Genomic DNA, 27,002 nt, shown 5'->3' with positions numbered 1-27,002 from the left:
GCTGGCTGCTGCGGCCATTGGAGGGTGAACCAACGGCAAAAGGAAGACCTTTCTCTCTGTCTCTCTCTCTCACTGTCCACTCTGCCTGTCAAAAAAAAAAAAAAAAAAAAAAAAAAAAGAGATCATTGTTTTCTCTTGTGTTCAAAAAAGTTAAGGTCCAAGCCTCGGAATTCAAATTGAACTGCAGAAACTAAAGTCAGAGGTCGTACGAAGCTGCAGAGAGGGACAGGCCCTTTCTCTGACTGCTGGGGGTGCTCAATGTATAAAACAAGCAAATAAACAAATCACTTAGCATACCTGTTCTTCAAATTCAGCACCTTCAAGAAAATGTCACATTAAACTTAGGTCAACAAAACAGACTCATCGAGAACAGCTTTAACGAACAGATGAAAATGTTTAACCAGCACATCGAATATTTTTATGTGAATGTGTTCTTGCCGTGTGTTCACAAATTCAGTTCTCTCGTGGAGATCATGCCACTTTACATTACTGATTCCATTCCTTCCTTTAAGCACCAAATGATGCTAAGACATAAACAGACAAATGATCACAAGTCACAAGTCTGTGAGTTCAAATTCACGAAGGACCATGGTTTGTGTAATTTAATGAGCTTGGGAAGACACCAATATGTGTTCAATGAAACAGTAACGCGATTTCTAATAGCTACTGAGTTACCCAGCTCACTCCGCAATACGCAGGACAAGAGTTCGTGGAGAACCTCTGTGAAATCTCCCATTTTTTGGAAATTGTTGACAAGTGATGTCACTCATGTCAGACAAAGAGCAGCTAGTTTGGTAAAAATGCTCAAATGGAAAATGGTAGATATTAGCCAGGTGGAAAGAAAATCCCATCCTTTTTAACTGATGTAGAAATGGGTGGGTCCTGTCAGGTTCTCCATGTTGTCCGGTTTAAATAGTTGTCACTTAGGTCTACCCAGAACAATGTAACAGGTCTCAATGTAGTGGGCTAGCAAACGATACTCCTGCCATGTATTCCTAGATTCCCAAGAGGCTGTTTTTTTGTTTGTTTTTAATTTTTATCATTAATGAATGGTGAGTTCTGTCCAGTGAATGAAGGATCTTCAGAAAGTTCATGGAAATTGCATGCTATAAGGAAACTGCACAGACTTAACATTTTCTACATTGCAATAAATTTATCTTTTAATTGCATCTGTCCATGAATTTTCTGAAGGACCCTGGTATAAGAAAGCAATTGACAAACTAGAATCACAGAGAAATCACCCAGTGTGAGGAGTCTTTATAAGAATACAAATTGCAGAACCAGAAAAGAGGCTTCTTAAACTTATACGTCCTAAATTCAAAACTCAGGATCACAAATCACAGTGATGACGGCGGTCAAAGTCACAGAAACTTCTACAATCGTTTGAGGCTGAAAGACAAGGGCACTCGCCCTGTTTAAAACACAGGACTCACGAGACTTAAAAGAACCGTGCCTTGCTCTCCAGCGCCCCGGCTGACGGCCACCACCACAGAACACCACACAGCACAGTCCTCAGAGTGGCATTAAATGACTCCAGGCACGGCATCGTGTCAACCGGGCACGCATTTTACCTGCAGTTCCCTTAAAGTCTGAGTGTGGTTTACTTACTTTCAACACTATATTATCTACCAAAGCATTGCAATATAGCTACTCACGTAGCTAAAGGGGCCTTCATGTCCTTACTTTCGCTCGCATACATCAGTGAAGAAAGCCCCTGTAGGCGGTCTCCAGGAAAACCCAGCAGGTTGATGATTTTGAGCAGGTTTGGGGGCACCATGGATATGCAAAGGTGAAAAAGGCCATATCCAAAGCTCACAGCACCTTTCAGTCTGTTCAGAGACTCCTCAGACACCCCTTCAGTCACAATGTGGTTATCATTTGCAGCGTCAGAGGTCAAGGGCTCTTCAGCCAGCTTCTTCTGGTGCAGCTCTTGGAGTGCATTGATGTCCAGATAGCATTTATTGTAAATCTTCCAGGCCTTCCTAAGGATCCACCCACCTTTTATGTACGCTAGAAGGGGGGAGGGGGCAAAAATATGAACAAGTTAGATTTGCGATCAGCTTTGTATTTGAATGCTAAAGGATGCAGAAAAACCCTCTGATGACCAAGCAAAACTGTACAAATCATAAAAGCTGTTATCGCTCACTGCACCCAGGCTTCTTCTTCGTGCTTAGTTAATCTCTTACTTATTGTCGATCCCCCTTCTCTGTACTGTATGACCACTGCCAAGAATTGTATGATTTTTTTTGTTCATTGTTACATCAATTCCCTTACACAATAACTAGAACATAGTATATGAGTATGATATATGCTGGTAGGAAGGGAGGGAGGGAGAGAGGAGAAAAGTATGAAAGGGAGGGAGGAAGGGAGGAAAGAAAGGAGGAGGGCAGGCAGGGAGGGTCGCCTGAATCCAACGTGTCCCCATGGGTTCCAGGGACTCCTCCACGACCTCTCTGAACTACTACAGTGCTATCCTGATAAACCTCTTCTGTAACCCCGGCTCTGTCTACCCCGTGTTGTGTTCCCCCTCAAGAGCGAACTCGCAGTCTAGTTCAACACTAAATTTATACACAAGCCCTAAGCACGACGTCTTGCCAAAAAATAAAGCCAGCAAACAAAAGGATTCGCGTTTACTGGGTAAACAGAGGGCAGTAAATGAGCAAGAGATGCCGTTCACTCACGGAAAGGGCAGAAACACCCGGGTCTCAGGTCACCTGTGCAGCCTGGCCACTCCTTCCCGGGACGGCCTTACTCGGCCTGGGGCACAGGCATTCCCTCGCCTGCTGCCCCAGCCTGCAGGATCTGGTGGAGAGGGGGGCAAAGGCGAGACTCTGCACCAACAGGTGGAAAGCTGCCATTTTTCAGAGCCGCTTCTGCTGGTTCCCAGCAGGCTGACTTTTCTCTTGAGAACCAGCCCCACAGAGAAGACGTCAAGGTTAACAAGCAGGATGGGGAAGAACCACCTTCCGGGCCCCGAGGGCCTCTCCCCAGCACGGCCTCGGGAGGGCGTTGTGCACCTCTCCTCTGTGAACGGTTCTGTTTCCTCGCACCCATCTCAGTGCATCACGAGCACAGCCCCAAGCAGAGGGTTTTCCATAGGGAATTCCTCACCAAACAAGCTTCCCTTACAGCCACAGGAAGTGGACGTCTCCCAGTAGCGCTGTTCTGCTTTCTCTGCTCACAGAGAGGTGACGCCAACTGCTCAGCCCTCCTGGGGCCTTTCCCACCGCCGGAAAAAAAGGTTGCAAAAAAAAGTGTTTCAATTTCAGAAACTGTCTCATCTGAAAGGAAATCTGATTGATGGAAGCCTAGTCCGCAGATGGAATAACACACAGCGTGTGCAGGGCACAGTGCCCACAGCTCGGCCTGCTCGCTAGTCCAGCCCTTGGCTGGGGAAGGCGGGGGGGAGTGGGGTACTTGATTCTTACAATTCCAAGAACTGTGTACACCTAAACCGCTTCTATGACCACATGAATTACACTGCAGCTGGCTTGCCCTCTGGGGGTCTGGCAGCTGGGTATGGGCAAGGCAATGGGGACCCACGTCATCAGATCTCTCCCCACCCCCCTACAAAAACTCTGGACTCTAGGTCTCTAAGGAGATCCCTCATTGCTAACACTTCATTTACGTTGTCCCAAGTGGCTGCTGTGGGACTCCCCTGAGAGCAGCCCCTTGAAAGCTGTGCCTGTGGCCTTGCCTGGATGTCGCCCCGTGTGCCTTTTCCCCGTGCTTTTGTTGTAATCAATCATAGCCATAGCGTGAATGGACACTGAGGCTTGTGACTCCTCCCAGCCAATGGCTGGGCTTGGAGGCAGCCCCGGGGGAACTCCCAGTACCACTGTTGTGCTCTGGTTCTACAGCAGCGGATCAATGTTCTCACCAATGACGTGCAAGCCTTCCATAGGATCCCAAGGAAAGCCACAAGCATGCCACCCACTCTAAGTGATTAGTGTCCTAAGTCTACAGACCCTGAAAAAAATGCGGGAAGATAGGACGGCAAAGTAAAACAAATGAGTCTATAAAAGTTTTTTTTAAGAGAACTATTTTTATAACTTTGTAATTATGTAAGTAAAAAATGTTTCAAATAATTTCTTTTCATTCAGTGCAATATTTCTTGCACATGTACTATACTTCTGATATTGTTCTAGCTGAATCAAAGATAAATAAGGCCGATCCTTCCATTAAGGGGCTCAGTGGGAGCGGCCATTGTGGAGCCGTGAGTTAAAGCCCTTGTTTGGGACATCCACATCCCAAGTTTGAGTGCCAGCTGCTCCACTTCTTCTTCTTCTTCTTCTTTTTTTTTTTTTTTTTTTTTTTTTTTTTTTGACAGGCAGAGTGGATAGTGAGAGACAGAGAGAAAGGTCTTCCTTTTGCCGTTGGTTCACCCTCCAATGGCCGCTGTGGCCGGCTCATCACGCTGATCCGAAGCCAGGAGCCAGGTGCTTCTCCTGGTCTCCCATGGGGTGCAGGGCCCAAGCACTTGGGCCATCCTCCACTGCCTTCCCGGGCCATAGCAGAGAGCTGGCCTGGAAGAGGGGCAACCGGGATAGAGTCCGGCGCCCCAACCGGGACTAGAACCCGGTGTGCTGGCACCGCAGGCGGAGGATTAGCCTGTTAAGCCACGGCGCAACTTCTGATCCAACTTCCTGCTAATGCATCCTGGGGGGAACGTTCAAGTGCTCGGGTGCCTGCCACCCCCAGTGAAAGACCCAGATGGAGTGTGGGCTCCTGGTTTCAGCCTGGCCCAGCCCTGGCTGTTATGGGCATTTAGAGGAGTGACCTAACAGCTAAAAGAAGACACAGAGAGGCAGTGAACTGGCACTAACTTCAAATCCAAAAGGAAATATGGGAAAGTTATCATCAGAGGAGGTGGCAAGTGCCAGAAAATTGGCTGTAAAGATAGCTTCTTTCTAATGCTAAATGCAAGCTCATTGCAAATAAAAAATAAACAAGTAAGACCCTTGGTTTACAGAATCAGTTAAAAAGATATAGTCATATGGGGAAATTAAGACATATGTGGTAGTTCATTATAAAGAAATTAAAATGGGCTAACAAAGGTGCTCTCTGGAACTAATGAGCATTAAAAAATTCACACAGCCAAGACCAGCGGTGGGACTGGAAACACAAAAAGCAAAAGTTTGAACAAATGCTTAGTAAAACACTAAAAATAAATAAATAAATAAAAATTCACACAGGGGCCAGCATTGTGGGAAGTCACCACCTGCAACCCCAGTATCCCAAATGAGTGCTGATTAAAAACAAGGCTGCTCCACTTCCAGTCCAGCTCCCTGCTAATGCACTTGGGAAAGCAGTGGAGAATGGCTACTTGGGCCCTTGCCACCATGTGGAGAATAGGCTGTAGCTCCTGGCTCCTGGCTTTGGCCTAGCCCAGCCCTAGCTGTTGGGGCTGTTTAGGGAGTGAACCGGCAGATAGAAGGTCTCTCCTCCCTGCACTCCGTCCCCCAGAATGTTGCTAAATATCTATGATAAACAGCTTAATTAATTAACATCAAAGTATTAGAAGAATGGACAAAGGCCATGAAGGTAATTTGTGAAAGAAATACAGTTTAGGGGTAAAGTATAAAAACAGGTGCAAGCTCTCCTGTCACCAAAAAAATGTACAACAATGAGCATCTAAATATTTGTCCAAGAAGAATTGATTAAATAGATTATGGCACACCCATGATACACTAATATTCTATTATTTAGAATTATATTTTGAAACTGAGTCATAGGGAAAATACAATCTAAGAGCAGGAAATAGGATACAAAGCCCCACATATTTAATCTTGGAAAAAAAAAATAGAGGGGCCGGCCTGTGGCATAGCAGGTAAAGCCACCGCCTGCAGTGCCGGCATCCCACATGGGCACCAGTTCGAGTCTCAGCTGCTCCACTTCCAATCCAGCTCTTTGCTATGGCCTGGGAAAGCAGTGGAGAGGGCCCAAGTGCTTGGGCCCCTGCACCCGTGTAGCAGACCTGGAAGAGGCTCCTGGTTCCTGGCTTCGGATCAGCACAGCTCCGGCCATTGTGGCCATTTAGGGAGTCAACCAGCGGATGGAAGATCTCTCTCTGCCTCTGCCTTTCTGTAATTCCGCCTTTCAAATCAATAAATAATCTTTTAAAAAAATAAAAACAGATTGCTAATATTATTAAGTAACTTTCTCCATGGGGTGAAATTAGAGATGACTTACTTTCTTTTGTTTTTTTGTTTTTTGTTTTTTATTTTTTGACAGGCAGAGTAGACAGTGAAAGAGAGAGAGACAGAGAGAAAGGTCTTCCTTTACCGTTGGTTCACCCTCCAATGGCCGCCGCGGCCAGCGCGCTGCAGCCGGCTCACCGCGCTGATCCAAAGCCAGAAGCCAGGTGCTTCTCCTGGTCTCCCATGGGGTATAGGGCCCAAGCACTTGGGCCATCCTCCACTGCACTCCCTGGCCACAGCAGAGAGCTGGCCTGGAAGAGGGGCAACTGGGACAAAATCCGGCACCCTGACTGAGACTAGAACCCAGGGTGCCGGCGCCGCAGGCGGAGGATTAGTCTATTGAGCTGTGGCGCCAGCCGACTTACTTTCTTTTGTAATTTGTGGTTTTTTAAAAATCTCCATGATAATACTTAGTAATTTTATAAGGAGAATAATTTAAAGAATAAGTCATATGAGGTGATTATCCCAAAGTTCATGAGTGCAGGGATCATGGCCTATGTTTGCTTACCTAACACACTGCTTAGCACACAGTATAAACTCTATGATTATATGTTTAGTTAAAAAATTTATGAATGAATGAAGACAGATACACTCATTTTTTAAACTCGGATTTACTTTTGCACTGAGACATTTTACATTTTACTTTGCATTTACTTTGTTATTTTAAAGATTTATTTCACAGGCAGAGTGACAGAGAGAGAGGGAGGGAGAGACACAGAGCGATCTTCCATCCGCTGGTTCACTCCCCAAATGCTACAAAGATTGGGGCTGGGCCAGCAGAAGCCCGGAGCTTGGAACTTTATCTGGGTCTCCCAGTTGGGTGGTAGGTGCCCAAGCACTTGGGCCATCTCTAACTTCCTTCCCAGGAGCATTCGCAGGGAACTGGATCTGAAGCAGAGCAGCTGAGACTTGAACCAGCACCCTGATATGGGATGCCACCGCAATGCCAGCTCCTGTATTTACTTTATCCTTCTCTCTCGACAGTTCAGGAAAAGGAAATACAAGAATCACAGAAACCCAGAGCACCTATGCAGACCAAAGAACTCCTGATAAGTAAGCCCTGCTGCTCTTTGCTATCTGAGCTGCTGTGGAGCTCCAACTGGGGGACTTTGCACGGTTGCAGTACAGAAAATTCACAAGAGCTATGCACTCTCCCCAGTATAAGCATGGTATTGGGAGATTTCTGAGAAAAGGAATAAAGGAGGGGGGGAAATAACTGAACCAAAGCAAACAGCAAAAGTAAATTACAGAACACACTTAAAATGATAAATTCAAGGAGTCCAAATTTTGAAGGTCAAAATAATAAAAGTGGAATTCCACTTTTGACTTGAGTCAAACAGAACCAAAATATCCTCAAGTATGAAATAGAGGCAGAGGGGCCAGCGCCATGGCTCAGTAGGTTAATCCTCTGCCTGTGGCATTGGCATCCCCTATGGGTGAAGGTTCTAGTTCTGGCTGCTCCTCTTCCAATCCAGCTCTCTGCTATGGCCTGGGAAAGCAGCAGAGGATGCCCCAAGTCCTTGGGCCCCTGCACCCATATGGGAGACCTGGAAGAATCTGTCTCCTGGCTTCAGATCGGCACAGCTCCGGCCGTTGCAGCCATTTGGGGAGTGAACCAGAGGATGTAAGAATTTTCTCTCCGTCTCTCCGTCTCACTGTCTGTAACTCTATATCTCAAATAAATAAAATCGTTTTTAATAAAGAAAAGAAATAGAGGCAGGAAGAGAGAGGAAAGGGGGAGAGGGAGAGAAGGAGAGAAGGAGAGAGGGAGAGAGGGAGAGAGGGAGAGAGGGAAGGGGGTGGGCTGGCCTCTGGTAATCTAGATGCTACAGTTTAACAGAAATATATACTTCTTCATTTTAAGTTTGGGAGAAAATGCTTTTCTGACTGTGAGTTTTAATTGATTCCTGTTTTGAATTTTCATCTTTTCTGAGAAAATTCTATCCACCCAAGTGGCAGGCTCCTGCTGTCTCAGCAGAGAAACACCTAATCTCATAAGCTAAAGATCAGGCCCAGTAGACCCAGTCTTACCGCAAGTTGTCAGAGATGCAATTGAGTCTATTTCACTCAAGAAATTAAAGCCATAAAAGCTCATAAAACACTGTGGTAGGCAAATTAAGAAATTAACTTATACCCACGACTAAAGGTCATTCCATTATATCAGGAAATCTTTAATGATCTTGAATGACTTCCTAATATAGTTGAAAGCACTGAAGATAGCCAGGCCTACAGGAACACTTTCCCAATAATCTTAAATTTAAATTCATCATATTTCACTTGAAAGGCTACAGTCACAACTTCATTCCCACCAAGAAGAAGGACTAAAGGTATCTACATAGACACACATGAAAAGGTACTGGTAATTTCTCTAAGATGACAGCATTATCTGGAGACAAAAGGAAGAAACACAGACCACTCTGTGACACACACATTAAGCACTTGCAGTTTCAGTTTCCCGAGTAATACATCAGAATCGTACCCCAAAATGGTGCCACATGTTTTCAAAGACTGAATCCGGGGCGTTCTAGAGAAGACTGTCACTACGTGTGTACTGAGGAACGAGCCCTGGAAAGCAGTACTTGCGCGTACCTGACAGTTCTTGTTTCACAAACGAGAGCACAGCCAGGTACACCTGACAGTCAGCTATGATGATTTGCCTCTGAAGCCGATCAACCATGGAGGGGGCGGATTTTCGGACGTCAACCTGTTTGGTGGAAAGCAAGTACACACTCATAAATCCTGCACAACAACAATATCCCCTCCAGACAACCATTAGTCTCTTGTACGAAATCATCGCTCCTAGGAATTGTGAAACATGGCAGCCACTCACAGCCAAGATCAAGTTCGAGTACAACTCGGTAACCATTCCCCCCGGGGTTAGCTGTGCTTTGGTAACAGAGCTCATAGAATGCAGAGGAGGAGTCTAACTCCAGGACAACGATTCTGAATGATGACAATGCAATTTATGGGAAACATGAAAATCCACACAAAATTTCAGAGTTTCACCTTTATAAAGAAAACCAATGTGAATTCTTATTCAAGATAAAAACCACCAGTGGTACTATGTCTCCCCCACAGCAGGCACCCTGCAAGGTCATTTAGCAGCCATTGCTCCTCATGGGAGACTGATTCGAGGGTGCATCTTTCGGTGCATGCAACTGAGATGTGAAGGTCAGAAACTGACCGCCCTTCTGTGAAGGAGCAAACACCCCATCATCAAAAATCACAACTTTGCATGGACCACAACTTGTGCTGACAACTTCAGCTGTATAAATAAAAACAAGCAAATAGCCAAATCACTTTTTGCAAAATGTTAGGTTTTATCAGAATATGGACAAAAGGAAGAAATATCACACTGCAATAGTGTACTCTGAATCCGCAATACAGAGTGAACTTGAATACAATCAGCTAACTAGCTTTCATGTGCTTTCACAAGGAGGTAGGAACTGCTAGGATTTTTGCATATAGAAATATATATAAATTGCGTGCATCATACTCATAACATAATGATTTGCTTCTGTTCTTCCAGATTTTATGCTAAAATGGTCATTGTTCTTCTAAATCTAGCCTCACCACACATTACTTGGTTGGCTTGGGAAAATGTCAATCTATTGATGCTTCTGTTTCTTTCTATTAACATCTTCTGTGCAGGCTGTCTGAAGGGCTAATGAGATCCTGTCCTTGTATAAGAAAACACTTTCTAAACTCCGAGACCCATTACAAATGTTAATTATTAACACCTGTGCTAGGCATAGTACTAGATACCAAGGTTGCACATGTCAATAAGCTCCCGGTCTAATGAGGGCTGGAGGCCTCATTACCAACGTAACGTGTAAGTGCTCTGAAGGGTAGAGTACAAAGCACACAGGAACCTGCCGGAGGCCTGTTCATCAGGACTTGGAACCCTGGGCAAGAGTCTTGGGGAAAGATGAAACAAAAGAACAAGTGAGAAGCAGGTCAAGGAGGAGAATGTTCCAGGCAGAGGCAAGTCCGCCACATCAAGGGTTTGGACTTCATGGCAATGACAACGGCTAGAGGAGGTGGGGAACCGAAAACCACAGGAGCAATTATTTGCATTTTAGTGCTGGCCTATAGAGAGAACGGCTTAGGCCACAGTGAGTGAGACAGGAGGCAGAGATGCCAGTCTGCTCAGGCAAGGGGGACGCTGCCTGGCCTGAAGAGATGGCCATGAGGGTGGAGGGAAGCCGAGGACCTCAAGAGATACTTAAGAAAGAGACTCTGCAGGATTGGGTCACTGAGATGGAGAGGGAGGAAGCAAGGGGAACTCTGGGACATCCTGCTGCTCCTGGGGACAGTCCCCATGGCCCATGGGTGGGCACCATGAGCAAGAGCAAAGGTGAGGCCCCTCCTATGGTTGTGGGTAGCGGCTGGTACGGAGGGGCAGCAAAGACAGGGCAGCTCAAGACAAGAACCAGCAGAGTGGCTTCTCCGTCACACGTGTGACACGTGAGACCCCAGGAACTCCTGGGGTGGGAGGGCGCCTCTTCAGAGCCCGGATCTTGATGCAGGCATCCCAAGCAGCGTCGTAACTACGACGCTGGATGCTCAACTCATGGAGGAGCATGATTCTAAGGCAACAGAAGAACTAAATGGCTCTAGGACTGAAAGGAGCTTCTAATGCTTTAACAGACACATTTTACACAACCAAAAACCATAGTAAATTCCAAGGATTTACCATGTTTTTCAGTCGAGTTCTAAATACCAAAACCCAAGTGAATGAGTGATGTTCTAAGTCAGTGGCACACAGTGCACACCCTGAAGCTGTGGGACTTACATTCTTTTTAATTTTATTCTTGATTGTTTCAATCACTCCAGCCTCTTCACTTTCACACAGCTTTTCTGTAGTTTTTAAGTCATCACACGCCAACTGCATTTTTTCTTCCTCAAATGTCATCATGGCATTCTTCCAAGAAATAAAGAAAGAATGAGTGAGTCACTGAGTGTCTAAAGATTTAGGCCAATTCATTACAACAAAATTCCAAACTAGAAAGAGAAAAACACTTACATCATTTGTTCCAAGTATAAGACTCAAAGTGTTGCAGCATAGCCTAAGCACTTAAAGAAGCCATAATCTTGGGATGAAGTAAGAATACCACTCTTCTACACCAGCAGGACAAGATACATGGTAACGAAGGTCCATGCCCTCCCTTATTGTCCTAAATTGTGTTATTGTTGTTCATAAACACAATAACGCAAATTCTATATATTTTCTGATTGGTCTGCTCAATTCAGTTTTCATAACAGCATCTCATTCAACAGTTCATCCCGCCCACACCCCTGGTCTATCGCTCTGCCCAAAAATGCCAATGAGGCAACAACTAGGACACGCTCCCTGAAAATCATGAGTCTTGCCGGGGACAGCAGTCCTAGCAGGCTCACTTACAAGGAGTTCATTTTGTATTGTCCCCGGTCAAAGAGCCTATGGACAGCATGTCTCTGGGTGCCTAATGCATGTGGATTCAAATCGGGTCCCCTTGGCCCAGGTGGGGATAGTCTACCAAAGGTCTGCCCAACACTCATGCCCTCTACCCTGTTCCGGAGGTAGGTGGGCTGCAGGGCTCAGATGGAGCAGCTGCAGGGTGCCTGGGTGCTGGAAGGCCCCTGGTGAGCTCACTGGCTCTGGCTGTCCATTCTCTGTTCTGGCAGCCAGCCCTCCCTGGCTATGCTAGGCCTCCTCAGCTGACTCTAACCCACTTTTCCCTTCTAGTCAAACCAGGCCATGGTCATACGTGCCCAGGCCTTACGGTCATACGCTTCTTTCCACCTGTCCCCTCAAGCTGCTGGAAGCTCCCCTCTGCTATGGACCTGCTCCTCCCTGGCACCCCCCCACCCACCCACCCACAATTGGACTCAGCTGAGACCCCTGGTTTCCATGCCCCTTGCTGCCCCTGTAGTCACTTGGGTTCTAGTGTCTACTGTGTTCCTTGAGGCAAGAAACTTACAAGGGTAGGCTGTAAGGAAGTTGTCTTCGCTGGTGACACGAGGAAATCAATGGCTGGAATAAAGCCCCCTCTCGAGGGAGGCTGGTCTGATGCCTCTGAGGCCGGTACCAACAGGCTGGGCAGCATTTGCCCGTTCACTGCCATTTTTCTGAATCTCAAATCTAAATGCTTTATCTCTTTGTCTCCACTCATGCCTTCCCCCCACCACCCTGGTTTTATACAATCTGATATTCTTTTAAAATTATGTGTTTGAAAACAATGTGTGATGAATATTTCTAAAAAATGAAACCAGCCAATCTTCCTCATTGCCCCATTTACTTTAAAACCTCTACTGCAACTCATTCCCTTGATTCTCAAATGTGAGTATTTGGAAATGCAACACTAACCAACTAACTATGCTCTACCTTCTAGAAAATCCACACTGACCCAATTTCAGGGCAAACCTTTGTGACCCAAAGTCAGACCATTTCCCCCTTCCTAATACAGCTTTAATTTTTCAAGTATTTTCAATCACATTTATCCAAAAAACAATTTTGGTTGGGAGAATATAATATTCTAGAAGTAAGATTTAAGATTTTAGTTTTAAAATTAGGGAAGAGAAGTTATCTGATTGGTACTAGCTACTGGGAAAAAATCTATCAGTTTTAAGCCCTGGAAAACTGTCTACAATTGCATAGCTATAGAGCTGACAGCCGCTAACAGACACTACTTTATATGTTTGCTTCATGCCCAAAAATCTTCCGATAGCAACTTACCAAAAAACTGACAAAGCTGGCTCCAAAACTCATTAACGGGCTGTGATTTCTGTAAATAAAACAGAACAAAATTATTTTTACTATATGTTTTGCAATTTAAAAGCATGGGATATCTCAGGATCACAATATAATCCTATTAATTGGATGGAAGAAATGAAGGTCATCAGATTACATTGACCCCCTAAAGTTAAAGAGACCCAAGATGGTTCACAGCTCTGTCTGCCGGGACAGACTCTATCCCTGCTTATTCCAAGTAAGTGGACCACAATATCAAATTATAATAGAGACTATTTTAAGCAAGCTTTTAAAGTGTGGCTGTTAAAGAGTTGGCATAGAAAATATAGATGGTAGACCCAAAGTGACATCTGCACTTTGATGGTTGCTATGCATGTTTTAAAATGTAAGACTTGCTCAAACTCTCTACACATAAAATCAGTATTATTTCTAGAGAAGACCAAAGGGTTTTACCCCTGAGCGAGGTTCACAAATTCACTTATCCATCCAGGAACATTTAAGATGGCGCCAAGAGAGTGAACAAGCAGAGAGAAGATCTCTTTGTCTCATTCCTAGGTATATAGCTACAGAACTTAATGATCACGCTACCCTGCATACAACATGTACGGTATAGTAGTATTTAATAATTACATACGTTATAATAGCATATTGATAGCAGTGTTATTACTAATAGCCTCAAACTGGAAATCATTCAAATGCCCATCAACAGTAGAATGGATTGCATTAACTGCACAATATTCATTCAATGGAACAGCTCAGAGCTATGAAAAATCACTGCTAATTGAAATAACATGAGTTAATCTCATAGACATAATGCTAAGTGAAAGAAGCCAGACACAAGGGAATACAAAGGTACTTCAAAACGTTCGTGGAGAATGTAATGAAAAGAAAAGTTCATTTTTGGTGTAAAAAATTTTGGGGGCCAGCATGTGGTATAGTGAATAAAGCCATTGCCTAAGACACTGACATCCCATATGGGCACCCGTTCAAGTCTCGGCTGCTTCACTTCTGATCCAGCTCTCTGCTATGACCTAGGAAGGCAGCGGGGAATGGCCCAAGTGCTTGGGCTCCTGCATCCACATGGGAGACCTGGAAGAAGCTCCTGGCTCCTGGCTTTGGACCAGCCTAGCCAGCCCCAGCAGCTGTAGTTATTTGGGGAGTGAACCAGCAGATGGAAGATAACTCTTTCTCTCTCTTTCTCTCTCTCTCTCTCTCTGCAACTCTGCTTTCAAATCAACAAATAAACCTTAAAAATTTTTTTGACCTCCATGCATATATGTTTATGCTAAATAATTCCCTTCATATGAAGTTCAAAATCACAGTCATGACCACTGATGGTGACTGAAATCAAAGCTACAGTGACCTGCGGGGGAATATCAACCAAGAAGGACCCCAAGGGGGCTCAGGAGTGCTAGAAACATTTTCTAACTCTAGCAGGGAGGTAATGACACTGCCATTTCCATATGTAAAAGTTCTTTCCTGTATGTGAGTTCTTCCTTATGAAAAACAGGGAGAAATTAAAAAGAGGAAGATGATCACTGACATTAATGAAGTAGTATTAATTTTTTTAAGATGTAGCACTGGTACTGTGTTATTTCAAAGGAATCTATTTTTCAGAGTTGTGTATGAAAGGATTTGAGATGAAATGATATGATAACTGGGATCTGTTTCAAAATAATTTCTAGCAAAAGATAAAAAGTGGGCAGGAGCACAGACAAAATGAGGTTGCTCATGACTCCATCATAACTGAGGCTGGTGAAAGACCATCGAAATTCACTGAGCTTTTCTATGTGCTTTGGAAGAGGTATGAAGTTTTACATAATAAAAAGCTACACAACACATTAACAGCCTTCTCCCAAAGATAAGGTGACGTCTGATATCCTTTGATAGATTCTGAAGGTCACTCTCATAGTTTGCAGCTTGAAATGAAACCCAAGTAACAAAAAGCTCTAAATTTGTCTCTCTATAGGAATGACTCACTCAAAGGTACAAAACCTGTTGAGAACATGAGGAATCAGTATCTATGCAACACTGCCATGGAAACATTTCTTTTAAAGTTTCTCCAGGATATTAAAAATTAGTCTGATGGGGGCTGGCGTTGTGGTGCAGCAGGTTAAACCACTGCCTGTGACCATGCCAGCATCGCACATGGATGCCAGTTCGAGTCTTGGCTGCTCTACTTTCCATCCAGCTCTCTGCTAATGACCTGAGACAGCAGCAGAGGATGGCTCAAGTGCATGGGCCCGTGCCACCCACAAAGGAGACGTGGAAGAAGCCTCTGGTTCCTGGCTTTGGTCTGGCCAACCCATGGCCATTGCAGCCATTTGGAGAGTGAACAGCAGATATCACCGGTTCGAGTCCCAGCTGCTCCACTTCCAATTGAGCTCCCTGCTGAAGTGCTTGGGAAAGCAGCAGAGCATGGCCTAAATCCATGAGCCCCTACACCCACGTGGGAGATCCGGAAGAAACTCCTGGCTCCTGCCTTCAGATAGGCTCAGCTCCAGCTATTGCAGCCATTCAGGGAGTGAACCCTACATGGAACCCTAGAGTGAACCCTAAATGGAAGGTGTCTCTCTCTGTCTCTACCTCTCTCTGTAACTCTTTCAAATAAATAAAATAAATCTTAAAAAAATTAGACGGGTGATTTTGTTCTCTAAAATATAGGAGAAGGGAAATCATACATTTTATTCTCAAAGGAATAGTTCTCCATTAGATAATGGACATTAATCACTCCTGTAACTAAATCTACAAATGCCCACGTTACCAAAGTGGCGAATGGCTGGAATTTTTAAAGACTTTCTTTGATTTTCCTGAAAATGTGCTATATTTGTATAATGTTGCGTTCTTAGAAGAATTCCCACAAAATGACTTTCCTCCTCTCCAAATGCGTGGAAGGTTTGGTCCTTTGTGGTTTACAAAAGAAATCTGGGTCCTCCTGAACATCAGTCAGCCCGCAGCCGCCATCCGCGTCAGATCTGAAGGGCAGAGAAAGGCTGCATGAATTCACCCCGGCAGCTCTTAATGGAGGCTCGTCTCCTCTGACCCATGCACTTTCGAAAACCACAGCCCCAGGGGACCGCCGGGGCTGCCTCGGTCCAATTAGCAGAAAAAAGCAGCATCAGCCGCTTCTCCAGATGCCTCCGACCTTGACTTCAGAAACGCAGCTCTGCCAGGGCACCAGCGATGGCCTCTGCTCTGCTCAGGCTCACCACACACGCACGTGAAGGAGCCAAAACTGGCTGAGGACTGTCTGCTTCCTTGTGAACCTACACAGTGCCAACAGATCAGAGTGCGCCTGAAACCATGGCTGCCGCGTGACCCAGAATGGGGCATGTGGGCTTTGATTAAGTGTCTCTGTGGGGAAAATTTCAGGCCTGTGGGCTGGGTAACGGCATCATGGATATGACACCAAAGGCACAGGTAGCAAAAGTAAAAGCAGATAAATGAACTACATTAAAATTTTCAAAACTCTGCCTCAAAGAATACTATCAACAGAGTGAAAAGGCAACCAACCTACAGGTTGGGAGAAAATATTTGCAAATCATGTATCTGATAAAGGGTTAATATCCAGACTATATAAAGAACTCCTACAACTGAACAACAAAATAATCCGGACAACCCAATTAGAAAACAGGTGAAGGACTTGTAGAGACCTTGCTCCAAAGCAGAAATACAAATGGCTAGCAAGCACATGAACAGAAGTTCAGTGTCACTAATCACTAGGGAAATGCAACTCAAAACCACAATAAGATGCCAGCCGTTAGGTTAGCATGGTCACCATGAAAATAACAGGCAGTACGTGTTAGAATGTGGAGACCCCTGAACCCTGTACACTGTTAGCGGGACTGTGAAATAGTATCGTTGTTATAAAAGACAGTACAGCAGTTCCTCAAAAAATAAAGCATAGGATTACCACAGGACCTAGCAAGTCCACTGGAGTATACACCCTAGAGAACTGAACACAGGAGCTCCAACAGATATCTGCCCACTGCTACTCACAGTAATATCAATCACAATAGCCAACAGGTGAGAGTAACCCCAGTGTCTATCAATGGATGAAAGGGTAACATAAACTGTGGGGTATGCATACAGTGGAATATCATTCACCCTAAAAGGGAAGACATGCTGACTCACACGACAAAATGGATGAACCTTGAGGACATTCTGCTAACTGCAATAAGCTAGTCACAGAAAGGTACACACTGCGTGATTCTACTGACATGAAGCAGCTCTCACAGTCAGAGTCACAGGAAGAGAGAGCAGGATGCTGGTTGCCAGGGCTGGGGATGGGAGAAGGAACAGGCAGCTATTGTTTAACGTGTATATAGAGTCTGGGGTGTGCAAGGGGCAACGACTTCTGTAGATGCACATCAGTGTGGACGTACTTAACATTACCAAGTATGCCCTTAAAGCGGCTACGATGGTCAAGTCCGTGTTCTGTGTATTTTGCCACAGTTTAAACTGTTTTTCATGGGAGTAAAACTGTCTATAATAGTCTAAATGCCTCATAAAATAACCAGATGGAATATTATGACCTCAAAAAACCTTTGATACGCTTTATTGTAAAAACCAAAGCTCCGTGTACCTTGTGTTCCAACACGTTAGGACAGAGAGGAAGGGAAATAGGAGTTGTGGGAGACAATGAGGTTAAGGGTGTTCTTTTCCATGAGAGTATCTCTATGCGGGGAGGACACAGAGTCACGACAAACCTGCTCTAACCACCATCTCTGTTTTCATGCTGTCACCATGGACAGTCTCCCTACATTTACACCCCTTTCCGCGAGGAGCAAATGCCAACCTGTCAGGCCATTTTCCTGTTCTAAACCCGCTCTACAATTCTGCTATTGTTTGGATGCACTTTCTCAACAGAATGTATCATGCAGCCAACCAGGGTAATGGGCAATCCAGCAAAACCACCCAAGGGGGTGAGCTGTCCACTACGGGGCAAGCTGAGGCCCAGTCATGGCCAGCTGCAGCCCTGGGCACCGCCAGGACAGGGCTGGCAGAGCACTGGGCCCCAAAGAAGTAAACAGAGGTACTTGCCTGAGCTCGCTAAGAGAGTCTCATTTGGAGAGCGGCAAGATGGCGGAATAGGAAGGGAGCACATTGATAGTTCAGCAAGACACACAGGTTAATAAAAGTGGAGATACTGCAGGGTCAAGGAAGAGTAGGGGATGAAACAGCAGAGGAAACTCTTCCGGAACTAGTGATTCACAGTGGACCTGCGTGGAGAGCGTGGGAGCCCAAGTTCGGGACACCAGCGGCAGACTCAACGCACCAGCGCTGGAACGCGAGGTGAGCCGAACCACAATAGCCCGAGACACCGGCGGGCAAGCAGAAAGAGGAGACTAGAGGGAACGAGGCTTGAAACTCCGTGGGGAAAAGTTCACCAGGCTAACTAGAAGAGAGAGAGGAAAAAAAAAAGTGACCGATACGGACACGAGTTTCTCTCTCTCCGCTCACCTCTCAAAGGCGAGCAAGACAGAGCAGGCGCCATTTTGGACATACGTCATAAGCAGGGCAACCTCAGGTCTGCACCGGCCCTGAGCCTAGCAGAAAAACCTGACTCTGGGGGGAGGGATGAAATAACAGGAGATTAGCATCTAACTTGGCAACCCAGTGGGAGACTGCAGGAGAATTGGAGCCCACACTGAGGGCAGCAGAGATTCCCTGTGTGGTCCTTGGGAAAGAGCTTCCAATCTCTGGCTCCTGTGGGTATATCATTTGCCTGCTAACTACCTCCAAGTACGTTCAGCTGTGTGGAATTACTTCCCTTTTGAATCAAAAAAAAAAAAAAAAAAAAAAAAAAAGAAAGAGAGATTTACCACGCCTAACCTGGGAGTGTCATCTTTGACACACCCTCAGCCCTGAGGAACCAAACACAGCTCTCAGTCCACACTCATCTCAAGCCTCTAAGGCTCCACCAAAAGCAGACAGTCCACTTAATATAGAGCCATAGTGTAACAAGAAAAAACACCACAGTGAAGAAACCAAATATCTCCAACATGCCAAACAACAAATGTAAAAATCGAGGTAACAAGAACAAGGAAGACACTATGACGCCCCCAAATGAAAAAGACACCCCAATGCAAGATTATGAAGATGATGAGATAGAAGAAATGCAAGAAGCGGATCTCAAAAAATTGATAAGAACATTAAGAAGTTCTCAAAAACAAATTCTTGAACTACAGAAATCCTTCATGGACAAAATAGAAAATCTCTCTCGTGAAAGTGAAATATTAAGGAGGAATCAAAATGAAATGAAACAACTAGTGAAACAAGAAACTGAGATAGTGACGAGAAATCATAATGAAATGAAGAATTCAATAGATCAAATGACAAACACATTAGAGAGCCTTAAAAACAGAATGGGCAAAGCAGAAGAGAGAATATCGGACTTAGAAGACAGAGAACAGGAAAGGAAACAGGCAAACCAAAGAAAAGAAGAAGAAATTAGAAATCTAAAAAATATTGTCGGGAATCTACAGGATACTATTAAAAAACCCAACATTCGAGTTCTAGGAGTTCCTGAAGGCATGGAGAGGGAGAAAGGATTAGAAGGCATTTTCAGTGAGATACTAGCAGAAAATTTCCCAGATTTGGAGAAGGACAGAGGCATCTTAGTACAGGAAGCTTATAGAACCCCTAATAAACATGACCAAAAGAGATCCTCACCACGACACGTCATAATCAAACTCACCACAGTGAAACACAAAGAAAAGATCCTAAAATGTGCAAGAGAGAAACGTCAGATTACTCTCAGAGGATCTCCAATTAGACTCACAGCAGACTTCTCATCAGAAACCCTACAAGCTAGAAGGGAATGGCGAGACATAGCCCAGGTACTAAGAGAGAAAAACTGCCAGCCCAGAATATTATATCCTGCAAAGCTCTCATTTGTGAATGAAGGTGAAATTAAGACTTTTCATAGCAAACAGAAACTGAAAGAATTTGTTGCCACTCATCCTGCCCTGCAAAAGATGCTTAAAGATGTGTTACACACAGAAACACAGAAACATGGTCACCAATATGAAAGAAGGTAAAGGAAGGAAACCTCACAGCAAAAGATCACAGGAAGCTCAATTTCTCTTTGACATAGAATTAAACTCTGATGCTCTGTAAAGCAATGTGTTAAAGTAATCTATTATGTTCTCTTGATGTCTGTTAAATTCTAATTGTTCAAAAACAGCTGAATTTTTATTAAGAGCTATGGGTTATGTAAATATGTGCTTATTTTCAAAGATTTGAATAATCACCTTGTAACAAGATCAAATTTGGTCTATGAGTTTATAATTTTAAACATGGCGACTTAAAGTCTTTTGTCATCCACAGTTATATATGATTTGCTGCTCATAAAACTAAAGCGTTGTTGGTTCTGTGTTTAGCTGTCCTCCTATAGGTTCCTATGGACTTTTTCCAGCCACTTCCATTGTATTCAGTACTTTGGGATGGCTCTGTAAACAGATGAAGCCAATAATGTATTAGCAGAACCAACTGAGAGAAAGTATGGTTAACTGAGGTTACTAAAAAAGCAATTCAAATCAATTGGCAATCTACAAAAAGAGTTAAAGATTTTAAAAGCTATTATTAAAAATGGTATATTGGTCTAGTATGCTATGTTATATGTGTGTACATATTGTATGTCCACATGGGGAAATTTTATTAAGAGTTTTATTTTAAATGGCTTATAGATAAGATTGTCCATAAATTTAAGCTGCTAAAATCAATCAAAGATACATTTTAATTTGTGGGACCTGAATCTGTGTATCATATGTTTTAAACTTGTTGGTAGAAAGAAACTAAAAACATTTTATATGGTTGTGCTTAAGTTTACTGGTTAAACAAACTACACCATGTTAGATATTTAAGAGCTGTTTTCAAATACATGATTCTTAAAATTTATAGAAGGCATTGGACCTTCTGGTAAATGTTTTCTAAAGTTGTTATCTAATGGTTGAAACTGTTTGCTAAGTATTCATGCGATATTGCTATTGTCAGCAAGCAATCTAGGACTTGCTCCCTCATTTCTCTATTCTAAGCCCAACTTGTTCTTTCATTTCTCTATTCTCTTCAAGGTAGGAAACTAATTCTATTATGAAGGAATCTGTAGGATGCACAATTTAATCTTTAGACCTTATAAAAGAGATGGCTAACATTTTTCTGTAATAGCATAGCCAAAATAAGAACTTAAATAATAATCTCATAGCTAGATTCACTTCGCCATCAGCAAAGTATACAGTAAGTAGAAAAAACCTCCCTTTCAGACCAAAGGGAAAGAAAGTTTTAAAGTGAGAATATAATTTTCCTCATGGGCATTGTCTACCTTAGAAAAACTACTACAGAACATGCCTGTGACTATAGACTTGTAGTTCAGGCCACCGAAGATTAGAGATGGGACACGGGCACTCCCTTGACTTGCATCCTCTGGTCTGCTTTAACACAAACCAGGAGGAAAAGAAAGCTCGGCATCAGAAGCAATGGGTGGCAGGCCTATTAATAGCTGATCTGTACAGTGATCTGCCCTCAAGGAGACCCAACAGGCCAGTCCACTGCAGTGGCTTTCAATGTGGTAAGCCTGGGCTTCAGCAGAAGTCAGCTTGTGAAGAGCCCTGGCAGCTCTGCCAAGAGTTGGATCACTGGAAATGGACCTGCCCTGGAGTCGAAGGATGCCCAGGTCAGAGCCACAGATCTTATTGGCTCTAAGCTGAAAAGCCCTTCACTCAGCCCAACTTCCAAAGTGACACTGCAGCTGAGGGTGTGGTCAAGTAGGGTCAGCAACATTGCAGGCAGAACTGTAAATTTCTTGTTAGAGATGCCCCCTGCCTTTACCTGGCCAGCTCTCCTCCCAGGCCAGCCAAGTAATGAAAGTCAACAGAGTGCCTTCCCCTAGGAGGTTCACACCTCCCTTAGAATATACCCCATGTGAAGAGATAGATAGGTCTGGGCCTCTTAACTTACAAGGCCTAAAGCCCACCAGATTATTATTAAGCCCCTTCTATCAGGTTCTATTTGCCTCTCAATCAGAAAACTTAATTGTAGCTTAGACAGCACCTTTCTTAGCTCCTCTAATAATGACTCTGTCCTTTGTTCTAGACCCTGTCTAGCGTACTTGGGCCTCATTCCTTTGTAATCCTAACCTCTACTCTACCACCAATGGCTCTACTCCCAACCTGTGTGTACTGATGGTCCTCTTCCCCACTTAATGCTGTATAATTGTTCAAACCTGGTAAATGCCACTCTTAGGATCATTGGTTACTATCCTCACTCTGTCTTTTATGACCTTGTCTAAATATGATCAGAGTCGGCAAACTTGGAAGGCTTCCATAGCCTTGGCAACTCATGACGAGAGCCTAGGGTGGTTACTGGCGCCATAAACTAGAGTGTCAATTTGTTGGGTCAACAACAGGAGCCACTGTGCACTTGCTCCTCATGTGGGATCTCTGTCCTTAATGTGCTGTACATTTTGATTTGATGCTATAACTAGTACTCAAACAGTATGTTTCACTTTGTGTTTCTATGTGAGTGCAAACTGTTGAAACCTTTATACTAAATTGATCTTCTGTATGTGAAGAGAATTGAAAATGAATCTTGATGCAAATGGAAGGGGAGAGGGAGCAGGAGAGGGGAGGGTTGCGGGTGGGAGGGAAGTTATGGGAGGGGGAAGCCACTGTAATCCATAAGCTGTACACTGGAAATTTATATTCATTAAATAAAAGTTAAAAAAAAAAAAAGAAAGTCTCATTTTTTTTTCCCCTAAGGGCAAATGTAAATGATGTGGGGACTGCTTTTTATATAATCCATATAAGTAGTAAATGCAAGATTTTATACATAACTCTTTAAAATAAAAACATAGATAAAAGGAAGGTAGTTCAGAAGGACATCAAGAGGAACCAACATATTGTTGTCTTGCTCCTTGAACTAATTTTTTTTTTTTCATTTTTTTTTCGACAGGCAGAGTTAGACAGTGAGAGAGACAAAGAAAAAGGTCTTCCTTCTGTCGGCTCATCCTCCAAATGGCTTTTTTTTTTTTTTTTTCATTTTTAACACTGAAATCTTCCCTCTGCCTTGCTTACTCCTCCCCACTCTGTCAAGAAGCATAATAAATGTAGTAAACTATAGTAAGGAATTTGACGGAGGTGAAAGGACTAAACAAAGCCCGGAAATGTGTCAGTTTCCTGGGAAACTGAGGATTGGAATCGAAGCGCTGCTCACCCTCAGATTCCTGGGCTGCTGGCTCAATGGTCACTGCTCTGAATCTCAAGTTCTCTGTGAGTAAGCTGTGGTAGCATCCAAGAGATAAGATGAAGGTGTTTGGGGTTAGTGCTGTGGTGTAGTGGGTAAAGCTGCCACTTACAACACTGGCATCCCATAGGGGCACCAGTTCAAGTCCCAGCTGCTCCACTTCCAATCCAGCTCCCTACTAATGAGCCTGGGAAAGGAGCAGAAGATGGCCCAAATGCTTGGGCCTGTGCACCCACAAAGGAGGCCTGGAAGAGGCTCCTGGCTCCTGGCTTTGGCCTGGCCCAGCCCTGCTACTGCAGCCATTTGGAGAATGAACCAGCAGATGGAATACCGTTCTGTCTCTCCCCTTCTCTCTGTAACTCTGGCTTTCAAATAGATAAAATAATTCCTATTTTTTAAAAAAGGTTAATGTGTTACCTCTACAATGAACTGTGTTTTCCAAATATGTTTAATTTAGGTTTCTTAACAATTCTAAATTTATTTGAGAGGCAGAAAGAGAGGGGGAGAGAGACAGGGGGTGGGCGATATCAAGCTCCTATTAGCTGGTTCACTCTCCAAGAGTCTGCAGGGACCAGGGGACTGAGCCCAGAAGCCGAGACCTCAATCCAGGTCTCCACATGGGTGGCAGGAGCTAAAGCACTTGAGCCATCACTGCTGCCTCCTAGGGTCTACACTAGCAGGAAGGTGGGGCCAGGAGCCGGAGCCAGACACAGAACCCAGGAACTCCAGTGTGGGACGCAGGCCGCCTAACCAGCAACTTAACCACTGGACCAAATGTGCGCCCCTGAACTTACCTTCTAACACCCTTCAGTCACTGTACAGCATTAAGAGGAGCTCCTTGGAGGCCTCAGTATTTTTAATTTGAAGATAAAGCAGCAATAGCAGAGGAAAGAATGTCTGGCTGGCTGGTACCAAAGAACAGAAGAGCTCTTATCAAGGGAGAACAGTGACATTTCCAGCACTGCTCAGGCGGCACGCGCTCAACTAATGTTTACTGAACAGAGCATCTCCCATAGGCAGAAAGGGGAACTAGGAAGGAAAGTGCCCCACTCCCTCAGAGGGCGGCCAGGGGACCCCACACGGGAAGGTTTAAGAAGATTCCTCAGAACGAAAGCTAAGTCGCTCTTAGCAGAAGCAAATTTATTCTAAGGCATCTTAGGTGATAGGGAGCCCCAATGCCTCCTTTATGCATTGCACACAGGATTTCCTTGCAGGTGGTGGTGCAGCACAGTGGAGGGCGCCCTTCTGAGCCCGGATACAGACCAGGCTGTAAAATAAAAGTCGGCATCTGTGTTTGTCCTGAATGTTAAGCCACTCCCTCGTTCCTACCAGCGGATGGCTCCCATTCATCAGGTTTCCTCTGCTCAGCTGACCTAGGAGAGAGGGACAGGCACCCAGTCCAGTGCAGAAGCCGCTCCACTTCCTCTAAGTGTCCATGAGAAGTACTAAGGCGGCTTTCCACGGGACACAGTCCGCCCTGAGGCTGCGCAGTGAGGGATGAAAACGTCAGCTCCAGCCCATGCAAGTGCTTATTAGGGTGAGAAGAAACCAGCCCAGGAGCAGGTGTTTGGCTTAGCAGTTAGGATGCCTGTGTGCCATAGCAAAGTGCCTGGGTTTGACTCCAGGATCTGGTTCCTCGCTCCAGCTCCCTGCTAATGCGGACCCTGAGAGGCAGCAGTAATAACTCAAGTAGTTGGATTCCTGCCACCCAAGGGAGACCTGGATTAAGGTCCTGGCTCCCAGCATTGGCCTGCCCCAGAACTAAGTGTTATGGACATCTGGGGAGTGAACCAGCGGGTGGCAGCACTCTCTCTCCCACTCTCCCTCTCAGATAAATACAGACTAGAAAAAAAAAAAAAACGGGTCAAGCAATACAATTCACCATCCAAGTAAGACAACGGCTTCCTGCCTCCACCAACAGAGTTATCTAAGGGAAAGGACACATTTTCCTTTAAAAAGTGACAAAGATATGTATTTAAAATGAGGACACTTTATTTTAAAGTCACACATCCAAGATGTGACGGGATAATGCTCCTCGGTTTAAAATAAGTGGAAAATGACCTCTGATACCTTTGTGGGCATCGCGCTACCGCACTACACACTGGAGACACAGGAAGAGCGAGGACACGCGTGGTCCAGCCTAGCAGCTGAGCAGAAATACCCGTAGCCTTTCTGAGAGTGATGGACAGGGGTGAGTGGCCGTCCCCCCGACTCACAGCCGCCCCTTGTCACCGCATTCTTCATGGATAAGTGACATTCCTTCCGACACCACACTTGAGAAGATCCGAGAAAGGCTACATGCCATCCCGATTTCCTCTTCTTGTGTCCTTCCTCCCTCCCTTCCTCCCTCCCTCCCTTCCTTCCTTCCCCCTTCAAGATTTATTTATTTATTTGGAAGGCATAGCTAGAGAGAGAGGGAGAGAGAGAGAGAGACAGAGATCTTCCTTCTGCTGATTCACTCCCCAAATGGCCGCGGTGGCCAGAGCTGAGCCAATCTGAAGCCAGGAACCAGGAGGTTCCTCCCACATGGGTGCAGGGGCCCAAGGACTTGGGCCATCTTCCACTGCTTTCCCAGGCCATAGCAGAGAGCTGGATAGGAAGTGGAACAGCTGGGACTCGAACTGGCATTCAAATGGGATGCCAGCACTGCAGGCGGCAGCTTCAGCTGCCACACCACAGCACTGGGCCCTCCCAATAATGACCCCTCTGACCACATCCTACAGAAGCCATGCTTCCCTCGGCATCCAATGATCTGTTCTCCAACAGGGGTTAAAAAACAAAACAAAAAACAAAAAAACTACCATATGGAGGCTCTTCATCCACCTAAGACCACAAAAAAAAAAAAAAAAAAAAAAAAAAAAAAAAAAAAAGGCTCTCCCTAACAGTAATAAGTGACAGTGTGGGAATTCAGGGGATGGTTCCATTACTTCTCACATACGAATCAAAGCGGGACCCTTGGGGAAGCTGCTGTCTCAGAGACAGCGTGTGTGTGTAAGATGTGTGAAGATCACATGCAGGTGATGAGTGTCTAATTCACGAGTATGTGCAACAACAGGCCCAGTGTCTGTTCAGATTTGGATCTATCACGTGCAGGGCCGTGGGGGGCCTGCAGCCGCCGCCAACTCTGGAGAGGGGAACCTGGGCCACGAGGCATGCAGACCCAGAGAGCACCTGCCCTGCCCTGGGTGTGCAGTGGTGCCACGCGCCACAGTGACATTAGCTGCTTGCACTGTGGCCATGCGTCTTATGGCAAATAACAGATAATTCACCAGCCGGTGCCAAGAAGCCACCCAAGACCCTTCCAGGGAGCGGCACGGCCAGCAGCTTGTGCACGCAGGGCAGGGGAGGATTTTGGGGAGCAGGTGGAGACTCTGGATCTCCTCCCCGCACAGGGACAGAAGCAGCAGCAGCCCTGGCTGACCTCATTCCTCCAGCTTGGGGTGCTAATTATCTGCAGGAAGATCGCTAATGAGCACCATGAAAAAACAACTGGACCCTTGACCCGGCCTTCCCACGGACAACTGTTCGGACAGAAGCGCTTCTAGGATGCACACCCAATAAGAATGCACTTGCTACATACGGCCAGACACCCCTCAACACCACTGACGTTTAAAAAGCAGACATGGGGCAGGGTGCTAGGTCCAGGACGGTAGGTCCAGGGCGGTAGGTCCAGGGCTTGGGATACCCATGTCCCAGACTGGAATGCTCGGTTCCAGTCTTCACTGCTCTACTTCTCAGCCAGCCTCTTGCTACTGCACATCCTGGGAGGCAGCAGGTGATGGTTCCCGGACTCGGGTCCCTGCCACCCACTGGGGAGATGTGTACTG

General features: G+C 45.2%; 1 protein-coding gene across 1 annotated transcript in view; it reads right to left on the bottom strand.

The window, feature by feature from the left end:
• The window catches only part of TTC39C (tetratricopeptide repeat domain 39C), a 111,980-nt gene that overhangs the window by 48,169 nt on the left and 36,809 nt on the right, over nt 1-27,002 (bottom strand). The window contains exons 2-5 of the mRNA XM_062201479.1: nt 12,919-12,967; nt 10,996-11,124; nt 8,790-8,904; nt 1,656-2,010 (exon numbers count right to left, since the gene is read on the bottom strand). Of these exons, the coding sequence (XP_062057463.1) occupies nt 1,656-2,010; nt 8,790-8,904; nt 10,996-11,124; nt 12,919-12,967 (648 nt within the window). The remainder of the gene's footprint in view (nt 1-1,655; nt 2,011-8,789; nt 8,905-10,995; nt 11,125-12,918; nt 12,968-27,002) is intronic.

Source organism: Lepus europaeus, chromosome 9 (assembly GCF_033115175.1).
Source record: "Lepus europaeus isolate LE1 chromosome 9, mLepTim1.pri, whole genome shotgun sequence".
NCBI classification, from domain to species: domain Eukaryota; kingdom Metazoa; phylum Chordata; class Mammalia; order Lagomorpha; family Leporidae; genus Lepus; species Lepus europaeus.
Note: the sequence above shows the minus strand (reverse complement) of the source record. Positions and strands in the feature narration are given on the sequence as shown.